General features: G+C 52.6%; 9 protein-coding genes across 10 annotated transcripts; 5 read left to right on the top strand and 4 right to left on the bottom strand.

The window, feature by feature from the left end:
• Positions 1–2,529: 2,529 nt before the first annotated feature.
• On the top strand, positions 2,530–3,297 carry AAFC00_002071 (uncharacterized protein; the record flags this gene model as incomplete). 2 transcript variants are annotated; one of them, XM_069341345.1, is made up of 1 exon in its annotated part: positions 2,530–3,297. In XM_069341345.1, the coding sequence occupies one exon, from the start codon at positions 2,530–2,532 to the stop codon at positions 3,295–3,297; it is 768 nt and encodes a 255-aa protein (XP_069201421.1). The 2 variants fall into 2 exon arrangements, with proteins under 2 accessions (XP_069201421.1, XP_069201420.1); XM_069341346.1 differs by having other exon boundaries at positions 2,941–3,297.
• A 1,976-nt stretch (positions 3,298–5,273) lies between these two features.
• On the top strand, positions 5,274–5,968 carry AAFC00_002070 (uncharacterized protein; the record flags this gene model as incomplete). Its single annotated transcript, XM_069341343.1, has 2 exons — positions 5,274–5,397; positions 5,622–5,968. 2 exons carry the CDS (start codon positions 5,274–5,276, stop codon positions 5,966–5,968), a joined length of 471 nt encoding a protein of 156 aa, XP_069201419.1.
• Positions 5,969–6,787: 819 nt separating this feature from the next.
• AAFC00_002069 (uncharacterized protein) lies at positions 6,788–8,287 on the bottom strand (the record flags this gene model as incomplete). The annotated part of the gene is made up of 3 exons (XM_069341342.1): positions 6,788–7,435; positions 7,517–7,686; positions 7,792–8,287. 3 exons carry the CDS (start codon positions 8,285–8,287, stop codon positions 6,788–6,790), a joined length of 1,314 nt encoding a protein of 437 aa, XP_069201418.1.
• A 1,610-nt stretch (positions 8,288–9,897) lies between these two features.
• On the top strand, positions 9,898–10,738 carry AAFC00_002068 (uncharacterized protein; the record flags this gene model as incomplete). Its single annotated transcript, XM_069341341.1, has 3 exons — positions 9,898–10,149; positions 10,253–10,651; positions 10,706–10,738. 3 exons carry the CDS (start codon positions 9,898–9,900, stop codon positions 10,736–10,738), a joined length of 684 nt encoding a protein of 227 aa, XP_069201417.1.
• A 1,384-nt stretch (positions 10,739–12,122) lies between these two features.
• AAFC00_002067 (uncharacterized protein) lies at positions 12,123–13,631 on the top strand (the record flags this gene model as incomplete). The annotated part of the gene is made up of 4 exons (XM_069341340.1): positions 12,123–12,237; positions 12,298–12,446; positions 12,512–13,506; positions 13,568–13,631. The coding sequence occupies 4 exons, from the start codon at positions 12,123–12,125 to the stop codon at positions 13,629–13,631; spliced, it is 1,323 nt and encodes a 440-aa protein (XP_069201416.1).
• A 1,407-nt stretch (positions 13,632–15,038) lies between these two features.
• Positions 15,039–15,626, bottom strand: AAFC00_002066 (uncharacterized protein; the record flags this gene model as incomplete). Its single annotated transcript, XM_069341339.1, has 1 exon — positions 15,039–15,626. The coding sequence occupies one exon, from the start codon at positions 15,624–15,626 to the stop codon at positions 15,039–15,041; it is 588 nt and encodes a 195-aa protein (XP_069201415.1).
• Positions 15,627–16,139: 513 nt separating this feature from the next.
• On the bottom strand, positions 16,140–18,741 carry AAFC00_002065 (uncharacterized protein; the record flags this gene model as incomplete). The annotated part of the gene is made up of 2 exons (XM_069341338.1): positions 16,140–18,562; positions 18,636–18,741. 2 exons carry the CDS (start codon positions 18,739–18,741, stop codon positions 16,140–16,142), a joined length of 2,529 nt encoding a protein of 842 aa, XP_069201414.1.
• A 626-nt stretch (positions 18,742–19,367) lies between these two features.
• Positions 19,368–20,064, top strand: AAFC00_002064 (uncharacterized protein; the record flags this gene model as incomplete). Its single annotated transcript, XM_069341337.1, has 2 exons — positions 19,368–19,380; positions 19,469–20,064. 2 exons carry the CDS (start codon positions 19,368–19,370, stop codon positions 20,062–20,064), a joined length of 609 nt encoding a protein of 202 aa, XP_069201413.1.
• A 174-nt stretch (positions 20,065–20,238) lies between these two features.
• AAFC00_002063 (uncharacterized protein) lies at positions 20,239–22,014 on the bottom strand (the record flags this gene model as incomplete). Its single annotated transcript, XM_069341336.1, has 5 exons — positions 20,239–20,388; positions 20,454–20,716; positions 20,773–21,199; positions 21,253–21,702; positions 21,757–22,014. The coding sequence occupies 5 exons, from the start codon at positions 22,012–22,014 to the stop codon at positions 20,239–20,241; spliced, it is 1,548 nt and encodes a 515-aa protein (XP_069201412.1).
• Positions 22,015–22,792: the final 778 nt, after the last annotated feature.

Raw genomic sequence — 22,792 nt, 5'->3', positions numbered from 1 at the left:
CTCAACAGTGGTAACACAGCCCCCATGTGGATGCTAACGATATGGTCCTCCATTCAGGCGCAGTATTTCGAACAGTCTAAGTCTGCGCCAGCCTGCTGAGTCGGAACCCAACAATAGATCTATGAGAGAGCTCCGAGAACTCCTGCGCGGGACACTGGAATATCGCTTCGCTGTCTGCTCGGATCTGACAGTCCAACACATTTACGCAGCTCAACTTGACGAGGCTGGCATAATCCCGCCCCCGCCTCCCTCACCGCTGAAGCAACAGTGGTAGAATGAAGGGTTCAGTGAGAGGGCCGCCGCTCGCATGCTCTTCATGCGAACTATCTTCGCGTGCAGGCAGAGTGTTGTGTCACAGGGTGCGCCTCATAACTTAGATTAGTTTGGACGTAGAGTCATGCCTGCCGACTTTCTGCACAATGCCTGCACGCCGACCCAGCTCTTCAGTATGGCTGGGAAGTGATGGCTGGCATTTGGGTCCAGGACGCAGCGCACGCTGCCCTTGCATCTTGCCTGAGCTTATCGCCATAGCCCTGTCTAATCGTCGGTGTGGCTTGTCACTAATCGACTTACATCCCTCGAACATCCATGTATACGATACTCCATGGGAAGACCTTGCGATGCTAGTCAAGATCAATGATACATGACAGGCCTCACAATGTTGAGAACTTTCCTGCAGCCTCTTGTAATCTTTGCTATTCCATTGCGAAACGAATAGAATGTTACTGTTCCTTCGCAGGGATTGATGTGGCAGAGAGAGGCGCTGAATAGAATGATAGTTCGGTCATCATGCTGCTGCTATGCGACAGACAGATAGTGACATGGCATTGTATTGCGCACGACCCGCAAAAACATTCTAGTGTCCAATCACTTGCTGGCAAGTTCATTTGGCAGTTCAAGGGTGTCCCCACCCCAACTTCTATGTGCCGTGAACTCAGTAGCGACGAACATCCAGCGCGTAGTGCTTAGGCATCGGGTATACTATAGTCCTTCATCGGACTTTTTCACAATAGTCTTGTATCTTATTATCAGGAATGGACCGGGAGATACCAAACAAGGGTCTGAACCAGCATGAGACTTGTGCAACGAGGGTTGGTGTTACTAATGGGGGTGAAAAAGCAACTCGGCACACTTACAATTACTTGAAAGGGTACAATGTCTGGTTACTCAGCCTCTATACACCCTTTTCCATCACATAACATTTACCCAGAAACAGTGTTCTCTGAGGTATCAATGACGTGAAAATGCCACTCGACACGCAAGCACATATGCTTTGCAGAGTCTTCGCAAGAACGGGTAGACTACTCTACTGCTCCAGTACATCCAGACGACCGAGCGGGCGCCGTGTTGGCAGATGTGGGTCAAATATACCCCAGCACAGTTCAATTTCTAGCGCCTGCGCCCACGAATAGGCGGGCAGTACGACATACTGGGCCGTGTGTCAACGGCACTAACGATTATCGATTGCTGATCGGTTACCAGTCGCGGGAGATTGACGGTGACTGACTGGTACACCATGGGTACGTACCGCTGGGGTCTGGAGTGAGAAACTTCCAGCGACAGCCAATGAAGAACAAAAGAGTCAGGGTTTTTGTGGGTTGGTCGACAAGGTAGATGACATTGCTGCCGGGCCTGACTTTTGGCTTCTCGGTCAATCTCTTCTACCAATGCTCCAGAGTCGGGGCTACTGCGACATCTTCCACATCTAGCCCTCTCCCCGAGATAGCCTTTGCTACTAGGTGAATCAAATTATAAGATTGCAAATATGCCAGTAAACAGTCCCATTACCAAATTCTGCTCGATTTCGTGATCGACCACGCGACACACATATATGAAAAGGTGACGGAAGATCCGTGTGTAGCGTCAGGTACAAGCAACAGTGACCACGTAAGACCACATCCTAGCACGTCCCCTGTCGCCCAGTTCCTGGGCATCGATCGGGGCCTTGCAGGAGACGTCTGTACACGCCGAGCACCAGCATGGCGCCGTTCTACATGAGCCGCTGGTACCGCGAATGACAACGAGGATTTTACCGGGTGTTCCTGAAACGGCCTGCGAATGACAGCGCCAGAAAGTCCGGGTACCTGGACGGCTGACCCGTACCTCAAAGTTTTCCTCCCACCATGACTTAGCTTGATGGCGTCGCGGCGCCAGCCGCGCACCGTGATTGCTCCCTTTTTCTGCCACTATCACTCGATGTGGTTTCGCGTATAAAAAGCACATGGTGAATTCGATGGGATGGCCCACATGGGGCGGGTCAAGCCTTAGCACCATGTTTTTCTCGATGCAATGTGCATAAGAACCGCCGACTCTGCTGCCCCGTATCGATGATTCCCCCTCCCTTCACCACCACTATCTATCCGTCCATCAATTGCTCTGGTTAGCAACGCTGCTGCGCAGTTCACTCTTTCACTGCTCCGCTCACATTCTCTTTGCGAAGAACAATTACAGCATCCTCTTCGAGACTTTTTTGACTTGACTCCCTTCAATTGCAAAAGATTTCTACCCGACAAGACTACTCACGTCACAATGAAGAACTCCATCATCGCATGCGCCGCCCTTGTGGGTGCTGCCGCTGCTAACATCGGAAGCGCTATCGTCGTCAACAAGTGCAACTATGACGTCTTCCTCTACAACACTCCCTCCTCCGGTGGTGGTTACTCTGAGATTGACAAGACTCTGTCCAAGGACGGCACTTACACTCAGCAGTGGACCGAGCTCACCAATGGCAACGGCTGGTCTATCAAGCTTTCCAACAGCACTGCTTTCGCAAACATCCTCCAGTACGAGTACACTTTCCAGAACGATGGCACCATCTGGTACGATCTGAGTGAGGTTGACGGCAACCCTTGGGATGGCGACTGGGAGATCACTGCCGACAGCTCCGCCTGTGCTCCTAGACAGGCCGCTTACCGCTATGCTACCGATGATGCCTATGGCATGCAAGCATGCCCTGACTCTTCCACCATCACCGTCACTCTGTGCTCCGGCGAGTCTCAGAACGATGACGGCGCTGCTTCGGCCTCGTCTTCGGTTGCCGCTCAGTCGACCACCTCCGTGTACAGCACCACTGCTTCGGCACCTTCTGTTACCGCTGCCCCTGCCACTACTCTGCAGACCTCGGTCCTGACCACCGCGTCCTCTGCCACTGATGGCTCTGATGTTATCATCACCGTCACCGAGGTCGCCACTGCTACCGCTACCGCCACTGCATGGACTCACACCTGGGGCCACAACGGCAGACGTGATGCCCACCAGCACCACCACGCTGCTCGCCACCCTCACCAGCGCGTTTAAAGACCTTTTTCATCAGCTACCTTGAATGTTGACATTCGGAGCTTTGATGCAAAAGCAAAATTTATTCGATCCGATTTTATGACGCTTAACTTTCTCACAATAAACAAGTCATCTGCATGTGTCTGAGCCACGCTCGACGCCGCACTTGCTTTTTATTCCTTTTTACCCTTCTTCTGTGCACATTTCTTTGTTGGGGGAGAGACGTACATCTCGGTTTGGTGCTTTTTACGCTTCTGATGACTTGGGAGGAATATGGGACTTTTTTATGGGACTGCTAAAGCCCATTTTATCTTAAGGATAGAGCGGCGCTTATGGCGCTGGTCGTTAGGAACAGGAAGAAAGGAAAAAATGTACTACGATGAGGGGGGTATCTGGACCCAATTGCATGACAGTATCATCGCACATCATACGGTTTCAGCAGTAACGTTTGGCACGGCTGAGCCGCTGCGCATTATGCAACGAAGACAGGCAGGACCCATCCCTTTTCAACGACGATCAGGTGTCTTATGACGAGGAACGAACGCTATCCAAACTTGTTACATAGAGATCTTTCGACATGGAGCAAGAGGATCAAAACTTGTTCTTTATTGCAATTTCGGCCATATACACACAGTCACTGTCCTTACAGAACAAAAATTCAATGGTTACATTCCCTTGAAAAGACTTATTCATCGTAAGATGCAACACGTGAGAATGTGCAATGTGTTCCTACAAAAATAATTAAGGGATCGTCGTCCAGAATGTTTCGCTATACGCACTGGCCTCCTATAAGCGCAAGTGGATCGACTGGATTAACACGAACCCGACAGGAACGACAGTGCTTGCGAAAGTCGGACAAGCGTACAGCAGCAGCAGCAGCACTGTCATAATCAGCGAAACTTGAAACGTCGATCCGGACGGGGGTCCGGATACAGCCACCCGACAAGCAGCACAGCAGCATCACCGACAACCCAGTTCCCCCCCCCCCAGCCTGGCCATGTCACACGTACTTGTATGTGCACTTAGGCACACAGACACGAAAGGCAGCAGCTATGCAGACGATGAAACCAGATCTCCTTGAACGCCTCCCGGCGGAACTCATGATTCGGATCCTTAGCTTCATGTGGCCGAGTGAGTTCTCTGGCTTCACGTGTACGTGTCGACGAGCGCTCGAGCTGTCTGACATTAGTTTGGACGTCAAGCGGCATACTCGCGTTGGCCACGGCGATTCGACGATCAGCCTCGCTGGAGCGTGGATGCAACATCTACGTCAGATCGAAGCAGACAACGTACGCTTACTGCGACGACATCGTGCTGACAGCCACGACGACCCGGATCTGTAAGCGACCGGGTGGCCTATTTTAGCGACACGTCGTCGTTGTTGATGGCTGTACTGGATAAATGGGATGGCTGACGCATGGACGCCTGTCAGAAGAGCGAAACATGGTTTTCTGTCAGTCACGCACACGACACAGCTCATGTTCTTGTGCAGCGCACGAATAGGCTGCATGCATGGCTGTCATGTGTTAGATGCGGCATCAGTCAGATCTGTCCCAAGATACATGAATTGAGCACACTGCATTACTTGTGTGCCCAGTAGGGTTGGTCGAATTGGATTTGAAGCGGGGCAACGAGGGGTGGTTGGGTCAGTCGACGCCTGTGCCCCTCCGGACTCCGTAAGCAGAGCAGCAGCAAGATTCCTGTGATGACCACACTAAAACAACGTCACGTCTACTTGCGCGAGGCCAGCAGAATAAAAAGCGTACGGAACACGTCAGATAAGGAGATTTGGTGCTTGATTACCTATCCTTTCCCTATCCTTACCTCCCTGCCCTGTCATTCACAGCCCGCAGAAAGCACAAGCTCGCTGCCCGTGTCCAAAGTCATCCGAAAGGAACAAGTCTATCAATTTATAAGATAGCATTGACAGAACGCGCACACGAGAACACACACCCGCCCGCCCTTTCTCCGGGAAATCGTTAGCGAAAATAGACATCATGAGTGGATCGACGACGCTCACGCTGGGGCGTAGCATGATGGTCTTCTCGCAGCTCGTATATTCGGCCGGAGCCTTCATTGCGGATTGGAATGAAACGCACATCCACAATCCTACATGGCCAGGTACTGTACATATCCATACACTGCCTAATGCTTAGCTTAAACTGTTCTTTCCCCTGGAAAAGAAAAATGTCAAACCCGCCACTTCAATGGCCCCCTAGTAGCCAACCCGGCAGGGGGCCAGATGGAGATGGGGGGGGGGGGGGTGGGCGGGGCAGGGGGCCAAAAGGGGGAGTATGTTCCATCAAGTCACTCAAGTACTAACCAGCCCACTTCCACCGCAACAGGCCATGCACGCTTCCACAACGGCCAAACCATGACACTGGGTGTCCTGCTAGCGGCAACAAGTATCTACCACACCTTCCGCTCAAGCAACCCAGCCTCAAGCAGCAGCCCCGTCGCCGCAGCTCAACAGCAGAAGGACTCCCTATGGACCGCTGCAGTCGTAGGCTGCTTGTACTGCCTCGCGGGCCTGAGTGCGATTCTCTACCCCGGCACTACTTGGAGTGATCCGCCTGCCAGCGGCAGTCCGCAGGTTTGGTTGTTCCCTAGTCTGGTGCTGATGAATTGGGGTGGATATGCGGTCGCTACGATGCATCTGGGGCAAACGAGTGGGGGTAGGAAGAAGGTTTAGCGGGAACGTGTTGGGCTATGTATTATATTGGGTTTCCTTCCGTTGGTCGCTTTGCCTGTCTCTCTCCTCTTCTTCTGTTGATAGGTTCCTTGTATGTTAATGCGTGGAATATAAACCGAGAGAAGACCTCTGTTGCAGTGTGACACAAACTCAATGCCGCATGTGATGGATCGCATCAGCCCCATTCCATGAACTGGCTCTCGGAATCGCAGCCATTCTTTACACAGAGGAAGAGACCTATCGTACAGTAACGGAAGCTTCATTTGCTCAATACACGATACACATCACCTCTTATCAACATTCTTTCGTACAGGACGGGTCACTTTATGCTCCACGCTTGTCGACGGTTCAATACGCATGTGCACGTGGAGTAGTAGAGGCTTGTTAGCATCCAATCATCACCGCACGAAGCTCCATGCTTCCTTCGAGGTAGGATGTCGCTAGGCCGCGGAAGAATTGACTTCTGTCTTTTCGATGGACTGTGCGAGGACGACCACTTTGCGTTTGAACACGGGGGATCTGCCTAGCTGGTTGTCGGAGATTCTGTGCGATTTACTCGTTAGGCCTAACTGTATATATGTACGAATCATACTGAAAGGATGGAGTAGCAATGAGATATGCGACACAAGAGTCAAGAGGCAGATGCTGCTCGTGTGGTATTGCATGGTGATTATCTAGTTACAGATTATGCGTTGAGTGATGACGCACCGTCAGCTTCTGTATGTGGATATATATGTGTACAAAGGTTCAGGATGATCGGATGGCACCATGGAGATATTCGCCAGTGCTTCCATCGACACAGCTTCTTGCAGTCTCTACCTAGAGCTTCTCACGAGAGCTCAAAGCCTGGCCCAGCAGCTCTTTGGCTTCCGCAATGTACTCGGTGAGGTCTCCGTTCCAGATCTTGTCGCAACGCTCTCGGCACTCGTTCTCAATACCCTTGAGATCTCTGCCGCGGCCCTCGGGCTCCGGCCTCCACTCGTAGAGGTTGCCGCTGCGCGCCGAGCTCTGCACAAGCCACTGTGTGCGCTCGAGTCTTTGCTTGCTGTACGCTTCGAAGGCAGCCTTGAAGCCCTTGTCGCCATGCTCTTCGACACGAGGGTCGGCGAGCAACTCGGCCATGATGGCTGCGTCCTCGATACACATGCCTGCGCCGGAGCCGTGGTGCGGCGAGGTGGCGTGGCCTGCGTCGCCGAGCACGACAACCTTGCCCTTGTTGTAGTACGGCATGGGATGCTTGCCGGTGTCGAAGATTGCCCAGCGGTCGAGGTTGGGTTCGAGGAGGTCGATGATGCGGTTCACGGTGACGCCAAAGTCCTTGAAGTCACGCTTTGCATCCTCCTTTGTTGTCGGAAGCGTCAGTCTGGTCGCTGAAGGCCACTCGCCAGGGTCTACTTTGAAAGCCACGACATTCATAGTACGGCCTTTGTCGACAGGGAACGTCAAGACGTGTCCATCTTGGCCCATCTGTATGCTTTGATCAGCTCTCTGTTGCTAGACTGTATACCGCCTTCGGACTACATGAGAGGGAGGATCGCTGGTACTTACGTGCATCTTGGCGTTCTGGCCAAGGTCGTCACCAAGTTCTTTTCTCGCTTTGTCCATGGGGATCAGTCCTCGGTAGGCATACTTGTGGGTATAGGTAGGTTGCGTGCATGGGCTGTCCGGTCCCATCATCCATGCGCGAACCTTGGACTTGATGCCGTCGCAGCCAATGACTAGCAGGGTATCATGTTAGCCACAGGACATGTTTTGCAGTAGTAAACTCGCATCGTCATGTCACAGAGGTCGGAAAACAACACATATCAAGAGAGGGAACGTACCAGCGTCGGCCTCATGCGTCACGCCATCATGGAATCTCAGAGTCAGCTTTCCATTGTCGTGCTCGATTATCGTGTCCAGATGCTTGTTGAAATGTGTGACACCCTCCGGCACTGCCTTGACCAGGTTGTCCAAGAAATGTGCTCTGTGAACACCATTTGCGCCAATTTCATTCGAGAGGGTGAAGTGCCACTGCTCCTTGGCAATCTCTGTGTCATTGTATCCGTCAACCCAGTCAAACCACGTAGTCTTCTTCTCTGGCCATCCGTTGACAGTTGCGACTTTGTCGAACGCTTGGAAGACATCCTCTGAGCATTTTTTCATCGCCCGGACGGCGGCGGGATTGAATGCCACTCCAGCGCCGATCTCTCCAAAGGTCACAGCTTGCTCGAAGATCTCTACCTTGATGCCTCGTTGAAGCAGCGCGATACCAAGGCATACACCTGAGATGCCTCCACCGACAATGGCAATTGAGCCTAGGTTGTGTTTTGTGGTCATTGTGTACGGCCTTGATGTTTTCTTGACTTTGAGTGTCTGGGAAGATACAGAGAACCCTAGCGGCTATAGGAAACAATGCTCTGGGACGAGGAGGATAAGGTCAAGACTTGAGAACTAAAGCTTCAAGTTCGCTCAACATATATTTATATCCTCTTCAGGAAACTGGATGGCACCTTTATAATTGTCGGTACGCCCACACTCTTCGCCTCTTGGCCGAGACGCCGGGAGGGGTAGGTAGGTCGCGCGGTAAATACATGATGTAATCCGGGGGGAGATATGTGTGCTCTGATTGGCCCAGAAGCAGCGTGGGGCTCGTACCGCTCGCAACGCTAACGCCTCAGCGTCTTCGGAAGTAAGGTATGATTCTCGACACCAAAGTGCAGCATCCGATGGTTCATACGGTAGGTAGTCCGAGATGCTGACCTGCAAATTGTAGCAGCAGTAGGGAGTCAATGATGAGTACAAGATTAAGCAAACGAGGCTCGCTACCGGTGCGAAGCTTCGTAACTGGGCTAAAGAGGCCGAGGCTCTGGCACTGTTGGACATTAACTTGAGCATACTGTATGTGTCAATTGATGAAGCTCTAACCATGGTCAGATCAGCATACTTTAGTGACAGGAGACGTGGACATTGCACGATCATGCTTCATCTTTCAGTGCATGTTGTATCAAGAAAGAAGCGAAGCGACAGCGTCTCAAGCATAACCAGACATGCACAAAGTAATCATCGCTCTTTCAGGGCAGCGAACAATGTGCTGGTACATGCTTGATTGGTCATATCGTGCTGTCCTGTGTACTGTGTATCCTTGACTCGTGTTCATGTCTTGTTACGTGTGTTGCCACGAGACCCGTGTGTTGGTTCATATGGAGTCGACGGATGCTGAGGACTTATGGATAATCTCCGAGCCATCTGAGTGGATGTCCACGCGACCAGACTGTGGCAAGTAAGGTAGGGTCAGGTAGGTCTAGGGCTAGCACTCCGGAATAGGACCTGCGGCGGCATCATAAAATCCAGGACAATTACAAGTGCGGTCTGATGCGGCAACGATATTTGTGCGAATCGTCCTTGATTGTCCTAAACTGGAGCTCGGCTGCCGACATGCCGTGGTAATGTAGAGTACAGTATGCAAGACGATCCGGATATAAGAGCCAGACAGGTGACCGACGCCCGTTACAAATCTTTCATGTGTAGTACATAGATATATCGTGCTGTGGCGGGGACCATGACCCAGACAATTCTCGATAGACCAAACTGTCGAAGACGAGACCTCAAGCAAAGAGTAAGGGAGTCGAGTATCTATATACTCGGACAGCGTGACACTGTAATTGATTAGACTGCATCATCGGTCTGCAGATAAGGTGATCCGTCACGACAAGTCCAGGGTCTCGGCGGCGAATATTCGGATTGCGAGGTTCGGCGTCTCTGTATGTCTGTCTGCCTGTAGTGATCCAAAAATTTAGCGGATACAGCTTGAAAGTCACAATTACGCATTTGTTCGTACTACGTTACCACATTTTCTTGTTTGCACCGTCATCTTACAGCGATATATCATCCTTTTGATTTCTGTCCACATACTCGGCACATCTCGCACACACATATCCACCCACAATATGCTTCAAAAGTACCTCGCCCGCTCGGCCCGCACATTCGCCGCTCAATCGTTCGAGAGCAGATTGCCACAAGCAACTCGCGCCTCATTCAGAGCAGCATACCCCGGCAATGGTCGCGTCCTCTCAGGCTTGAGGCCTTACTCAGACTCGGCGGCAGAGACCAAGGACGAGAAGCCCGAGGCAAAGGCAAAGGAAGAGGAGGATCCCGCGAAGGAGATTGAGGCGGCCAAGGCAGAGGCCAAGGAGGCAACAGTATGTTCGACTCTAGGACGCCCATGATGCAGAGTCATGTCTCTGTTCCATGTGGCGCGCCTTGGGAAGGGAATTCGCAACCAGACTGACAGGCAACCTACAGGACAAGTGGAAGCGCCAGGTGGCCGAGTACCGCAACCTTCAAGAGCAGACCAAGAGAGAAGTGCAGGCCGCAAAGGACTTTGCCCTCCAGAGATTCGCCAAAGAGCTGCTCGACAGTGTCGACAACTTCGACCGCGCTCTCGGCGCCGTGCCCCAGGACAAGCTGAGCTCCAACCAGGAGTTGAAGACTCTCTACGATGGCCTGAGAATGACCGAGACCATCCTGATGAACACGCTCAAGAAGTTTGGCGTCGAGAAGCTCGATCCCGCCGAGACCAACGAGAAGTTCGACCCCAACAGACACGAGGCCACCTTCCAGACCCCTCAACCCGACAAGGAGGACGGCACCGTCTTCTACACTCAGAGCAAGGGATTCCTGCTCAACGGCCGTGTGATCAGGGTAAGCTTTTTGTCTTTCATCTTTTCTGTCCGCGTGCTAATTGACTTCCTACAGCCCGCCAAGGTCGGCGTTGTCAAGAATGCTTAGATCACTCACCCGCCCTGATACGATAGCTCTGTACAGCGCGACGCACATGATTTGGGATTATTGGGATGGGCATTGCATGATCAGGTCTTCATTCCGGATGCATTTGCAGTTGGCGCGGCGTTTCGGTGGGCATCAAAAGAAAAAAAGACTTTCAATGTGTACCATAATTTTTCCGCTCTCCAGGATAGCGCCAGTGGAAGGGCAGGCGCGTCCTTGTATGATTATAGACGATGATGTATGTTTAGACACAACGCTGTGTGTGGTTGTACGACGACGACACTTTGTACTACTGAGTTCAAGACGATCCACTCCTTCCGCGTGCGCGCGACATGAGGGGGCAAGGACTGCCTGCTGCTCTTCGACCTACCGTAGGTCTGTCTGTGAGCTAGCACTCCCTCCACCACCGACCCACCCACCCACCCACCCACTCCAATAGGCAACAAACGACGCGACGATTCTGACGATCATTGTGGTACGGTTGAATTGAAGAGAACAGAGCGGAGTAGCGCAACACTGTAGGTTTTTGCGAGACCATGTAGGCAGGTTAATTACTTGTACTTTGTAGCGTTATCAGCGCGCATGCATGCGGAGTATGTCGACGATTGGACCTGGACCTGCGACAGAGGTGGACACACAATATATACCAAAAGTATGCGGTATTACAACAGCAAATATGGGCCGAATGGACCGAATCGGGAGGGGGGCTCTCTTTCACATAGTCACTGTCGCATGTACCGAACTGTCTTCGTACAGATCAAAAACCTACAGAGAGACAATCACATTGCCGAAGCGGGCGCTTTGGCCCGATGTTCAGGCCTCGGTGCGAGATTGCGAAGTGTGGGGGTCGAGTGTGAAAGGGCCACAAGGTGCAAAGGGCCTAGGTAGGATAGGGTAGGGTAGGGTGAGGCAAGTAGATGATGTGGTGCATGTGACGGGGAAATGCACAGAGAAAGATCGAGTAGTGTATGTACCTTACCTTACCTAGTAAGTCGGCTACGGTAACGTGTGTAGATCGAAGCAAGCCGCAGCAGCATTATTCTTGGGGGACCTTGGAGCACAGTCAGTCAGTCAGTCAGTCTATTGCTGCTTCTCCGCAGGCCCGGGGCGAAACTCGAGGGCAAGGCTAAAGTAAGGGTAGGGTAGATTTACGACCTCTCTCTCTCTCTCTCTCATATGACATTTGACTCACATTTGGTTTTTAGGATACTCGTGTGCTCTGTCTCTCTATTTTTCTTTCTTCTTTCTTCTATTCCTCTTTTCCATGCTTGTTCCTCTGTCTTGTATTCTCTATATACCTCTGCTCTCTTTTGCTATATTAGTCTGAGATAATACAGTAAAACCCCCACGCTGAGTCTGGCCGCGAGGCCTTCAACTGCTGCCAATCATGTCGTGGAAGAAGTCGGCCGAGCTCATGGACACGATCCGACATTACTCCAAATTCCCTGCCACGGGCGTGAGCCTGAGGCAGATGGTGCAGTTTGGAGAGAGGCCCTCTGTTGGTATGTTCAATTGCCCGCCTTTCCTGACTGCTACAAAAACAGTATCATGACGTTATGCAGGAACATTGTTCAGAGCTTCGCAATTCTTGTCAGAGGAGCTACCTATACGGTTGGCGCACCGTGTGCAGGAGCTCAGTGACTTGCCTGATGGGCTGAACGATATGCCCTCGATCAAGAGGGTGCAGGATTGGTACGCCCAGTCATTCGAGGTGAGCGATGATGACATGCTCTCAAATTTGGTCTATAAGGCTCAGACAAACGGCGTCACATGTAGGAAATCACAACACTCCAGAAACCCAGTCTGAGCGCCGAGATACGGGAACGTCTATTGAAACCCGCGAAACAAGCCGGGAGAAACTCGCGCGTCTTGAGCGAGACGACGCAGAACCCCAGCGTGCCGCGAGGCCAGTACCGATCGCAATTGAGCACCGGCAACGGAAGCGAGAATGGCGACAACAAGAAAGTGACGGCCACCAGGAGATACTTCAGCGGGGCCGACGACAACGGCGAGTGGCCGCCAGAGCTCAACGACTACAACACGCGCTTCGCCAGCACTCTGGACGTGATCAAGCGGCGCCACGACAGCGTCGTCACCACCATCGCCCAGGGCATCCTCGAGTACAAGCGCAAGCGGCAACGCATGCAGATCGACCACAACATCCAGGCTTTTCTCGATCGCTTCTACATGTCTCGTATTGGCATACGAATGCTGATCGGCCAGCACATAGCTCTGACCGACCAGCGCACCCACTCGGACCCGAACTATGTCGGAATCATCTGCACCAAGACGAACGTGCGCGATCTGGCTCAGGAAGCCATTGAGAACGCGCGCTTCGTCTGTGAGGATCACTACGGTCTCTTCGACGCGCCCAAGGTCCAGCTCGTGTGCAATCCCGACTTGCACTTCATGTACGTGCCGGGCCATTTGTCGCACATGCTGTTCGAGACTCTCAAGAACTCTCTCCGCGCCGTTGTGGAAACCCACGGACAGGACAAGGAGGAGTTTCCCGTGACCAAAGTTGTCGTTGCCGAGGGCAAGGAGGACATCACGATCAAGATTTCGGACGAAGGTGGCGGTATCCCCCGGTCTTCCATTCCTCTGGTCTGGACGTACATGTATACCACGGTGGACCAGACGCCGACATTGGATCCAGACTTTAATAAAAGCGACTTCAAAGCGCCCATGGCGGGATTCGGATATGGACTGCCCATCAGCCGACTTTACGCGCGATACTTTGGCGGGGATCTGAAGCTGATCAGTATGGAAGGGTAAGCCTTTTGCCTTCTCTCTCACCAAAAAGCCCCTCGAAGCTAACCAGCAACAAAACAGCTACGGCACCGACGTCTACCTGCACCTGAACCGTCTATCGTCATCCTCCGAGCCCCTCCAGTGACAACGACCAGTCATGAGAGACGAGTGGTTCCAGCAACGGGGCTCATCACTAGCAGGAAGCGGCGAATCCACAACAGCGATTCCACAATACCAAGTCCGCCCCGGCATGAGCCACCACCACAACAACAACGATAACTCAGACAAAAACAAAAGACACTCGTCTCAAGGATTGACATCGACGTCGAGCAGATCCATCAGCCTGAGCATGGCGTCGCGCGCCAACAAACGCCTCAAACCCATTTCGTCTTCGCTGTCGTCGTCGTCGTCGTCGCCGTCGTATCATCACCGTGAAGTCAGCGAGCGGAGACAGGTCGGCGATGTGGAGGAGTCGATGATGAATGCGGAGCAGAGGGAGCTGAACATGCAGCAGCAGCAGCAACAGGAAGGTCAGCAGCAACCGCAAGGAAACAGAAGTAGCGGCAGCAGCAGCAGGAGTGGGAGTAGTAGTAGCGGGGGATATCCCTTTGGTAGAAACCGGCCGGGAACGCCGTGGTGGAAGAATGTGACGATGGAGGAGGGCATGTAAAGAGCAACACAGCTATGCGAGAGAGAGAGAGAGAGAGAGAGAGAGAGAGAGAGAGAGAGCGAGAGAGAGAGAGCGCAAGACCAGAGCCAAAAAGAAGCGCGAGCGATATAAGCGCAAACCACAGTCGTGCAGCGACGACAGAAGAGAGACATGTACAATTTTAACAGCCACAAATGACCACTAATCGGGACCTTCCCTGATCCGGAAACAAGAAGCAGTTAAGATGACGATGAACAACTCGGCCTCTCTATTCGTGCATAATAGACCTTCGAACATGTGTCAAGAGAGAAAACATGTCCCAAGCCATAAAAGATGTCCTGCGCGGACGGCGCCACTGCGTGGTGCCTTTCTTTCCTTCATTCTCTTCCTTGCACACCAGCGTCGTAGATGTCTCACGTGACTCTCTGTAGTCATTTGAAGGTGAATGTCTGCCTTTCGTTATAGCTGACGACAATAGCCAGGCTCCTCCCCGATCGATCAATGAGGGAAGTCCCTGCCTCTGCCGCTGCTGTGACCCTTTCGAAGGTAGATTCGAGTCCGCAGTAAAGAGAACCAGCATCAAGACAAGCGATCCAGGAAGGAGCTGAAAGAAGAAAGCAAAGACCGTAGAGGCGTCTTCGGCGCTTCCCCTAGCTGCTTTCTTTGAGCGTCTATGCCGAGCGTCTATGCTGCTGAGCTCTCAGGCGACAGTCTCAGTGTCTTCTCTGCCTGTGTGTGCTCTGAACCGAGACGGCGTGATGCCACTCTTGCGATGCCTCGAGCAGACTGCTTCTAGTCGGAGCTGGGCAAGTTGGCCCCGTCTCTGGCTCCCGCCCTCGGGTCCAGCTAGTGGCGCAGTATACGCATGTGTGTTGCGTGACGCACGTGAGACAAGACAAAAGCTCACTCCTCACCGACCGGCTCGGGCCTATTGGCGAACAGAATCTTGCACCTGACAATCTCGACGATTTCCAATTCCTCTGTCCCCTCCTCCTCTCCCGTGTTCTGAGTGACCTTGTTCTGAGTGCCTTCTCTCTTCCGAATCACAGCCAGCGGCTTCCCCAACTTCTTCACTTCCCCCGTCATGCGCTGATGCTTGCCGATGTACAGGTATACGCGTTTCATCCATTTGCCGTCGTCGTTGTTTGTCGGATTGCAGTAGTCGTATAGCGGAAATACCAGGCGGCCGACTTCTGTTGCTTTTGTTGCTTGCTTTATGGGGTCTGAGGAGGAGAGTGAGGGGGAGGATGAGGAAGAGGGGGGTGAGGGCAGGTTGAATGTTCCTTGGACTTCGAGGATCGCTAGCCCCGAGGGCGTGTGTAGAAGGGTCGGGAGGGGGTTTGTTGTTGTTGCTGTTGTCGCTGCTGCAGTCTTTCCGTCGTCGGCATGGTCGTCGCTCGAGGTTGATACTGATGACGACGTCGGTATCGAGTGCGGATGCAGAGGGTTCTGCTGCAGCAGAGGTCGCGGGTGCAGGGTTATGCAGCCCATTGCTTCTGTTTCTAGTGGTTTTCTTCCCGAGGCGAGCTTGCTGCTGGGCTTCTCCGTTGCTGCTGGTCCGAGCTGGTAGTCTGGAGATATCAGGATAAGAAGGGGTCGAGTGTGTCGTAAAGTGATTATTCATGTAGAGAGTAGGTAATTACTGTAGAATAAATGGGATCATCTGGGGAAGACGCGTTGGTTTCTGGTCAGTCGCGTCTTGTCTAGATTGGGAACAGAAAGTGGAAATGCGGCTTGGCGTGGGCTGTTTGAAGCATTGGTTTGAACTGATTGACTGACTAATTCATTGAAGAAACACTTAGTGTTGCTTCCCGGTACGAAGGCATACGAAAAGAAAGAAGAAGACTGTGTTGATCAAGGTATCGTTATATTCTCGCGTTTCATGTGCACTTTTATGTCTTGGTCATCCATGGGACCTCTAGAAACGAAGAAGAATCCTTTCCCATCCTTGTCTTGCTTCTGTCTCGGAAGATTCTGCTCGGGTCGTTGTTGTGTCTCCATGCCTTACTCTGCCATTTCCACCAGCTGCGGCGCCTCTGCGTCCTCGACCTGCTGATCGGCAGCCCCGCCCTCTTGACCAGGCACCCAGTGTCTCGCCCATCTGGGCCACACTCTCTTGTACAGACTGACACCGATGGCATCCATGGGGTTCATCTTGCCATCGAACTGCGCCTTGAAGTAACCGTGCGTGCCGAGCGACTCCTTGATGAAACCGCTTCTGCCGCGCTTGGTCCACAGCTGCAGAGCCTTGAACCACGCCACGTCCTCGTTGTTGAAGAACATGTAGCGCACGGTGACGACACGCTTGTGGATCTTATAAGGATGACCGGTCAGGATGGCGCGTTTGGCGATGACTCGGTTGCTGGCCGGTGCGACCGAGGTGCCCGTGGCGATGAGCGTGTACTCGGGCTTCTCACCCGGTCTCTCGAGAGCCGCCATCTTGTCTTCGTCGTCCGAGTCAATCTCGCGCTCAGGGATGGTAGACGTCTGCTTGAAGTATAGGCACGGCACGCTGCCCCAGATCAGAGGTCCGGTGAATGTAGCCACCGCGGTGCGACCCGGGTGCAGGTAACGCTCAAACTTGTGGACGTTGTTCGGCGTGTTGCCTGCTTGGGAGAAAAGAGGGTTGATGAGCATGCGACGCGGTCCGCATTGCATGATAAGCGTATCCTTGCTCTTTAGGGGCTCGGGGTAGTCGCTGTTGAGCGTGATTGTGTGGTTGCAAGTCGTGCGCTTGTGCTCGTGTCTCAACAACGAAAAGACACCGGTAGGGGCGGGTAGCAGTCGTAATGACTGTACAGAAGTAGTCTCCGGGACGCGCAGATAGACTGCAACTCGAGTGCCGGGCTTGACGCCACCAACGAGAGCCTCGTTGACCATCTTGTGCTTGGCGGCTTTGTAGTTGCCAATCTCGAGCAGGCGCGACTGCTCTTCCGGCTCGTACGGCTTGTCTTCCGATGTCTCCCAATGCGATGTTCGTAGACTCTTGAGGCCTCTGTATTTGGCCAGACGCTCGCGCGCGGCGACGTTGGGGTGGAGTTCGATCTCGTCGGGAAACTCAAGATCTTCCTCGGCTTCTTTTCGTTCAGCACGGTAAGCAGCGAGTTGCTCGGCCTCATCCTCGGGCGAGGGATCGAGGAACATCTCGCTTTGTGGGTACTCAGAGGGAGCGTACTCGGTAGCTTCGCGTCCGGCCATTCCCTCGACACCGTCAGCAGGAATAGGCGCAGGTCCATCCATGTTGAGGTCACCGTCATCGTCGCCGTTGACCGACTCGAGATCGGATCCAGAGTCGGAGAGTTCGCCGATTCCAGCGTACCAGGCGGACTGGTACTTGGAGGTTCCACGGGGCATGCGCTTAGGCAGGTCTTCTTCGACATCAGACTCGTCGGAGAAGTAGTGATGGTCATCCAGGAGGACTCCCTTTTGCTCCGTGGGTGCTAGAGAGACGGGATAATCGTCTTCTGCGTCGTCCATGGCAATCTCTTCGGGCGCGAGCTCCTCCAGGTCGTCCTGGTCGGCCGAGGGTTCTTCGAGCACTTCCAGGGCTGGTGCGGCGTCGTCGACAGCCATTGCGTCCTTTGGTCCTCTCTTCTTGCTCTCCAGCGGGGCGGCAACAATCGTCTCGATCTGGAAGTCACCCCAGTCACCCACCTGAACCAGTCTGTCGGCCTTGAGTCCTCTTCCTCTTACGACACCTGTGACAACAAGACTGTCCTCTGCAGACTCGGGAAGATGCAAGTGGTCCAGCAACATCCAGCTCCTGTCCTCTCTCCATCTGATGCCCTTGGGTGTGGTTGTGCAGAGTGAGCGGACAACGTTGGACGAGTCCTGGCGGGAGTCAAGAGAATGCACACGCTCCTGGGAGTTGAAGAAATGGGTGATGAAGCTCTTCAGACTGGCCAGGACTTGCGGTCGTCTCTTGGCGGGCTCGATCTTGTCGATTCCTTGGGCGACGGTCATGACGTTGGAAACACCCTGGCTCTCGATGGTGCGCAGCATGCTGTCTCCCAAGGCATCCACCTCTTCGTTTGCGCTCATAACAAACAGAACAAAGTCGGCCAGACGACAGGCATCCATGGCGTCCATGACGTTCCTTCGTGCGAGCGTGATGAACTGCAGCTTCTGCTTGAATCTGGCGATGTCCAATCGGTATGTTCCAGACTGCGGGATCTCGTCCTCGACGTCGACACTCTGCATCAGGCTCTTGACAGCTTCGGTGCTCGAAATATCTTCACAGAGAGGAATGACTGCGATGATCCTGGGAGCGCCATCCTTGCCGGCAAAGACGCTGGTGGCCTTGTCGTGTTCGGCGCCTTTGGTGATTCGGAGCTGCTTTGCCTTGTTGCGACGGTCGAACTTGGACATGACCTGCTGGTGCGGCGTCTTTCTCGCTCCTTTTTCGAATGACAGTGACTCGACTTTGCCTGGAGCGAAGAAAGGTCTAGTCAGACTCGTGCAGGTATGGTATGCAGGTGGAAGCGACAGAACACAACGTACCCTTGCTTTTCTCCTTCAACGCTCCCTTGGACAGATGCTTGGACTTGAAGGGCTTGTGCGAAGACTTGGTGGTGCTCCGGTGGTGGTGCTGCTCGTTGGAAACCATGTTGGCGCCGCTGCTGCCTCCGGCCTTGAATCTGAACGGGATTGAGTGATCCAGTTTTCTGTTTCTTTTCTATATCATGGAAGCAGTCGAGGTTTTCGTGTAGGCCAAAGGGTGCCTCCTTCTCGCTCCTTGGATGGCTGAGATAGAAATGAATTGATCCAAAAATAAAAAGATGGAATGGATTTTAGGGTCCGAATTCAGAAATTCCAGATTGGGCAGCCGCGGGCTATCGATAAGCCGGAGAGGAAGGATCGAAAGCTTGGCGTTTGTTTGACCTCTCATGACTCGAACCACTCTCCATCGTCCCTTATCGCTGACTCGTGATATACCAGAAGTTTGAAAGAGCCATGACGTAGGATTGATAGAATGATTGACATGTGATCGTACCTTCCTCATTTCTACGCAGTCGACGAAACAACCATATGACTTTACACACCTTACCTTGTCTTTACCAATTCTACCTTACAGTTGTAAGACACTTCATACTATATCAGATTCCCATTCAGCTTCTTATCGCATCACTTGTCCCAATTGGAACAAGAAAAGCCATTGTCCTCACATTGCAGCATTCTACAGCAACCAATACCAAACCTCCCCAGCAGATCACCCATCCGAGATCCATCAAGATGGAAGACCCAGGTAAATACCTACATCTCACCCGATCATCCCCTCCCAAAAAAGACCCCCACCCTAAACATGACCTTTCAACCAACTCCTCTCCAACCAGTCCGCGAGATCCCCTCGGTCATCTCCCAGCTAGTCAGCACCCCGCCCCAGGAGCAAGCCAGCGCGATAGAGAAATACTTCACCCCAAATGCGCAGTTCACGCACCCCTTCTGCCGCACCGGCTCCTACTCCAACTCTCGCTACCTGATCTCGCGCATCTACCGCTGGTACAAGATCATGTCGCCGCGCATCAGCGCGCGTGTGACGTCCGTGTCGTTCGACGAGGCCAATGGCGTGCTGTATGTCGGCATGACGCAGGTCTTTGCCATCTGGGCGGTGCCGACGCATAGGTCCGAGGTTTCGCTTGTCACGGTGCTGCATCTTGAGCGGCTGCCCGCGAGGAGTAAGGAGGAGGAGGTGAGGTTGGGCGGAGGCAAGTGGCTGATTACAAGTCAGAATGATCTGTATCAGACGGATCAGTTTGTCAAGTTCATTTTGCCGTGGTTTTGGATGCTCGTGCCGCTTTGGCAGCTTGTGGCTACTTGGGTCTGTGTGCTTATGAGTTATGTTTTCTTTCCGGTTACATGGTATGAGGAGAAGTATCAGCATAAATTCACCAGGGACGAGAAGCCGCCTGCGTGGAATGATGCTAGGTGATGGTCGGAATTTTACGAGGTTTGGCGTTGAAGCATTGTTATGGATGTTCTATGTCATGCTATTCCCATCATTCACCGTCCGTCTAGCGTGTCTCGTCAGATTCCTCTTTTCCGCCGCCTGACAGCCTCGTCCATTCATCCCTGGCTGACCAAGACTCCCCTGACACCAAAGGCCTCAGTACGTGTGCGTCTTCTCATCGGCAGGCATCCCGAGTCCGTTCCTGATCTCGGTCTCCTTTTCCACAACATACTCTGGCAAGTTGATGCCGATTCCCATAAACACAAAGAGCGCCCACTTCCAGCGGAACGGGTTGATGACCACACACTGTTTGTTTGACACTAAAATCAGCCTCTTCTCAACAATTACACCCAAGCCTGGACAGCACTTACAAAGGTAAACCACCAGATCAGCTCGCTGTACGTGAAGAAATCAAATGCTTCCGTCGGGCTCATCCTCTTGACCCACTTCGTCATGTCGATCCATTTCTCCATCCAGTACGTCGATGGTCGAGTCAGAGGATCGATCAGGAACATGAGCAAGATACGTGTGTAGACACCGATGTGAAAGTTTCCGACCGTGCCGATGGCGTTGACGTAGGTGCAGTTGTTGGCGCAGATGCTCCTGTGCTGGGGAGGGAAGGTTTGAAGGTACCCTGGTCACTCAATGTCAGGACTCCTGCATAGCCAGTACATTAGCGAAAAGACTCACAGTTTGGCGGGAGGTACGGCTCCTCGAAACACTCCTCGGGCAGGAATTTCAGACTAGGCCGCTTGTAGCCCGTCGCCATGATGATCACTTCGCCTTCCACAAGCTTCTCGCGGCCAGGTCCATTCTTCGGTACGCCTTGGGATCTGTGATTGAACTGTATACCGTTGTCCTCGACTTCGACGATATCTCCTCGAAGCCATTCTGCTCTCCCTTCGCGAATCTGGTCCAAGATATCCGTGTTCACCATCGGCGTCTCTTCGAACAGTCCACCGGTACCAGGGGGTGGCGAGATGTCTGTCAAGTCACGATAGAAGAACATTCGCAGGAGTTTCTCAGGTATCCATGAAAGAAATGTCTCCTGTCCGAAGATGTTGAAGGCCAGGAGCATGTCGATGACCGGGTTTCGGGGTATGATCCACTTCTCTGACTATTCATGATGGTTAGCAAAGCATCTAGTTGAACATATATGTCGGTACGCACCCTCGACAAGATTTTGGCCTTCTTGGCCCCCTGTTTGGCACAAAACTCCATGGCTTCAACGGCGCTCGCACCACCACCGATGATGAGGACCGTCTTGTCTTTCACGTTCTTGCCATCCAATCTACTCGAGTGGTAGATGTCACCCTTGAACTTCTCTTGGCCAGGAATTTTAGGCATCTTAGGGTCACCGCAAGAGCCAACTGCAGCCACAATACCGTCAAAGGTTCCGTGACCTCCGTCGTTAATGACCCATTTGCCATGGTGATTTTTACGAACTGAGTCGACCTTGTAATTGAACTTTGTCTTGTCTTGCAAACCATATGTCTCCCAGATCTTCTTGACCTCGTCGACAATCTCTTTTTGAGTAGGATAGCCCTTACTCCATGAGACCGAGGGGAAGAAGCGATACATGATGGAATGAATCTGGAGACCAGATGTTGAATTCACTTTCTAAATTTCTGGTCAGCAAGGCAATTTGCATAGTTTCACTTCATGTCATCTCACAGCCCAGATGCCACCAATGGCATTCTTCCCGCCAGCCTCAAAGATCATGACATCGAATCCATGTCCAACACAGTGGCTAGCAGCAGCGACACCTGTGAGACCGGCACCGATGATAGCAATTCTGGGTCTGCGGAGTTTCTTTCCTGGAGGTGGAGGTATAGGTGAAAGCAGTTTAGCGAGGAGGGTCTGGTAGATGTTGTACCAGACCATGAATATTCGGTTAATCATCTGTCCCACGGTATCGAGTGGGCCAGCCATGATGATTGTTGAGGCTCTTCGACGGGGAGAATGCTATATACTACCAATATACTCGAGTAATCCGAGTCAAATGCAAGCTCTTGAACAGGAGCTCTGCATGTTAAAAAGAGTAAGACAAACAAACTTCAGGCTATCCACGGAGCTCTTTCACATGTCAAACGCATGTCCAGTGAGGGAACTGCGACGTCATTCGCCAAGATTGTACCTGGATTCGGAGTTCGGAGGACGTCGAATCAACAACTCCCGCCGAACATGCTTCCTTGCATCTTCTTCGTTGGCCATCCCACGTGAAATAAGGCTGTTGTAAGCTCGATAGAGAACTGCCCGTGTATTTGTAACGCCGATTTGTTGAAACGCGTTACCCTCATGACCACATCATCACATGCCGTAGCCCAGAGAGTCGACCAGTACATTGCTCCACAAGTCAAGTGCTGTGTGTGTGAAATCGGCATCCGTGTCTTAATTACTTGTAGGTAGAGCCGGCAGCAATGGCGGCTCGAAATGTCGTGCCCTCGGTCTTGCTCTCACTTCGCTTGTTTGATGATCCTGCATGCGTTGTGCAGCTATCTTACTCCTGCTGCTGCTCTTATGGTCTTCTCAGTAAACAGGTATAAACTGATGAGCAAATTCGTCAAGATCGGTGCTGTACAGAGATACTCTCAGAGCGGGTCATCTGAGTTGTTCCTGAGCTTCATAAATGAGCTTTTCGAGCCCGCATGCACCCCGAGGCATGTCAATTCTGCTTCGACGTCTAGCCTTCTCCAATCGTCCACATATT

This window comes from Neodothiora populina, assembly GCF_041146345.1.
Source record: "Neodothiora populina strain CPC 39397 chromosome Unknown canker_contig_14, whole genome shotgun sequence".
NCBI classification, from domain to species: Eukaryota; Fungi; Ascomycota; class Dothideomycetes; order Dothideales; family Dothioraceae; genus Neodothiora; species Neodothiora populina.
This window is presented reverse-complemented; position numbering and strand designations above follow the sequence as displayed.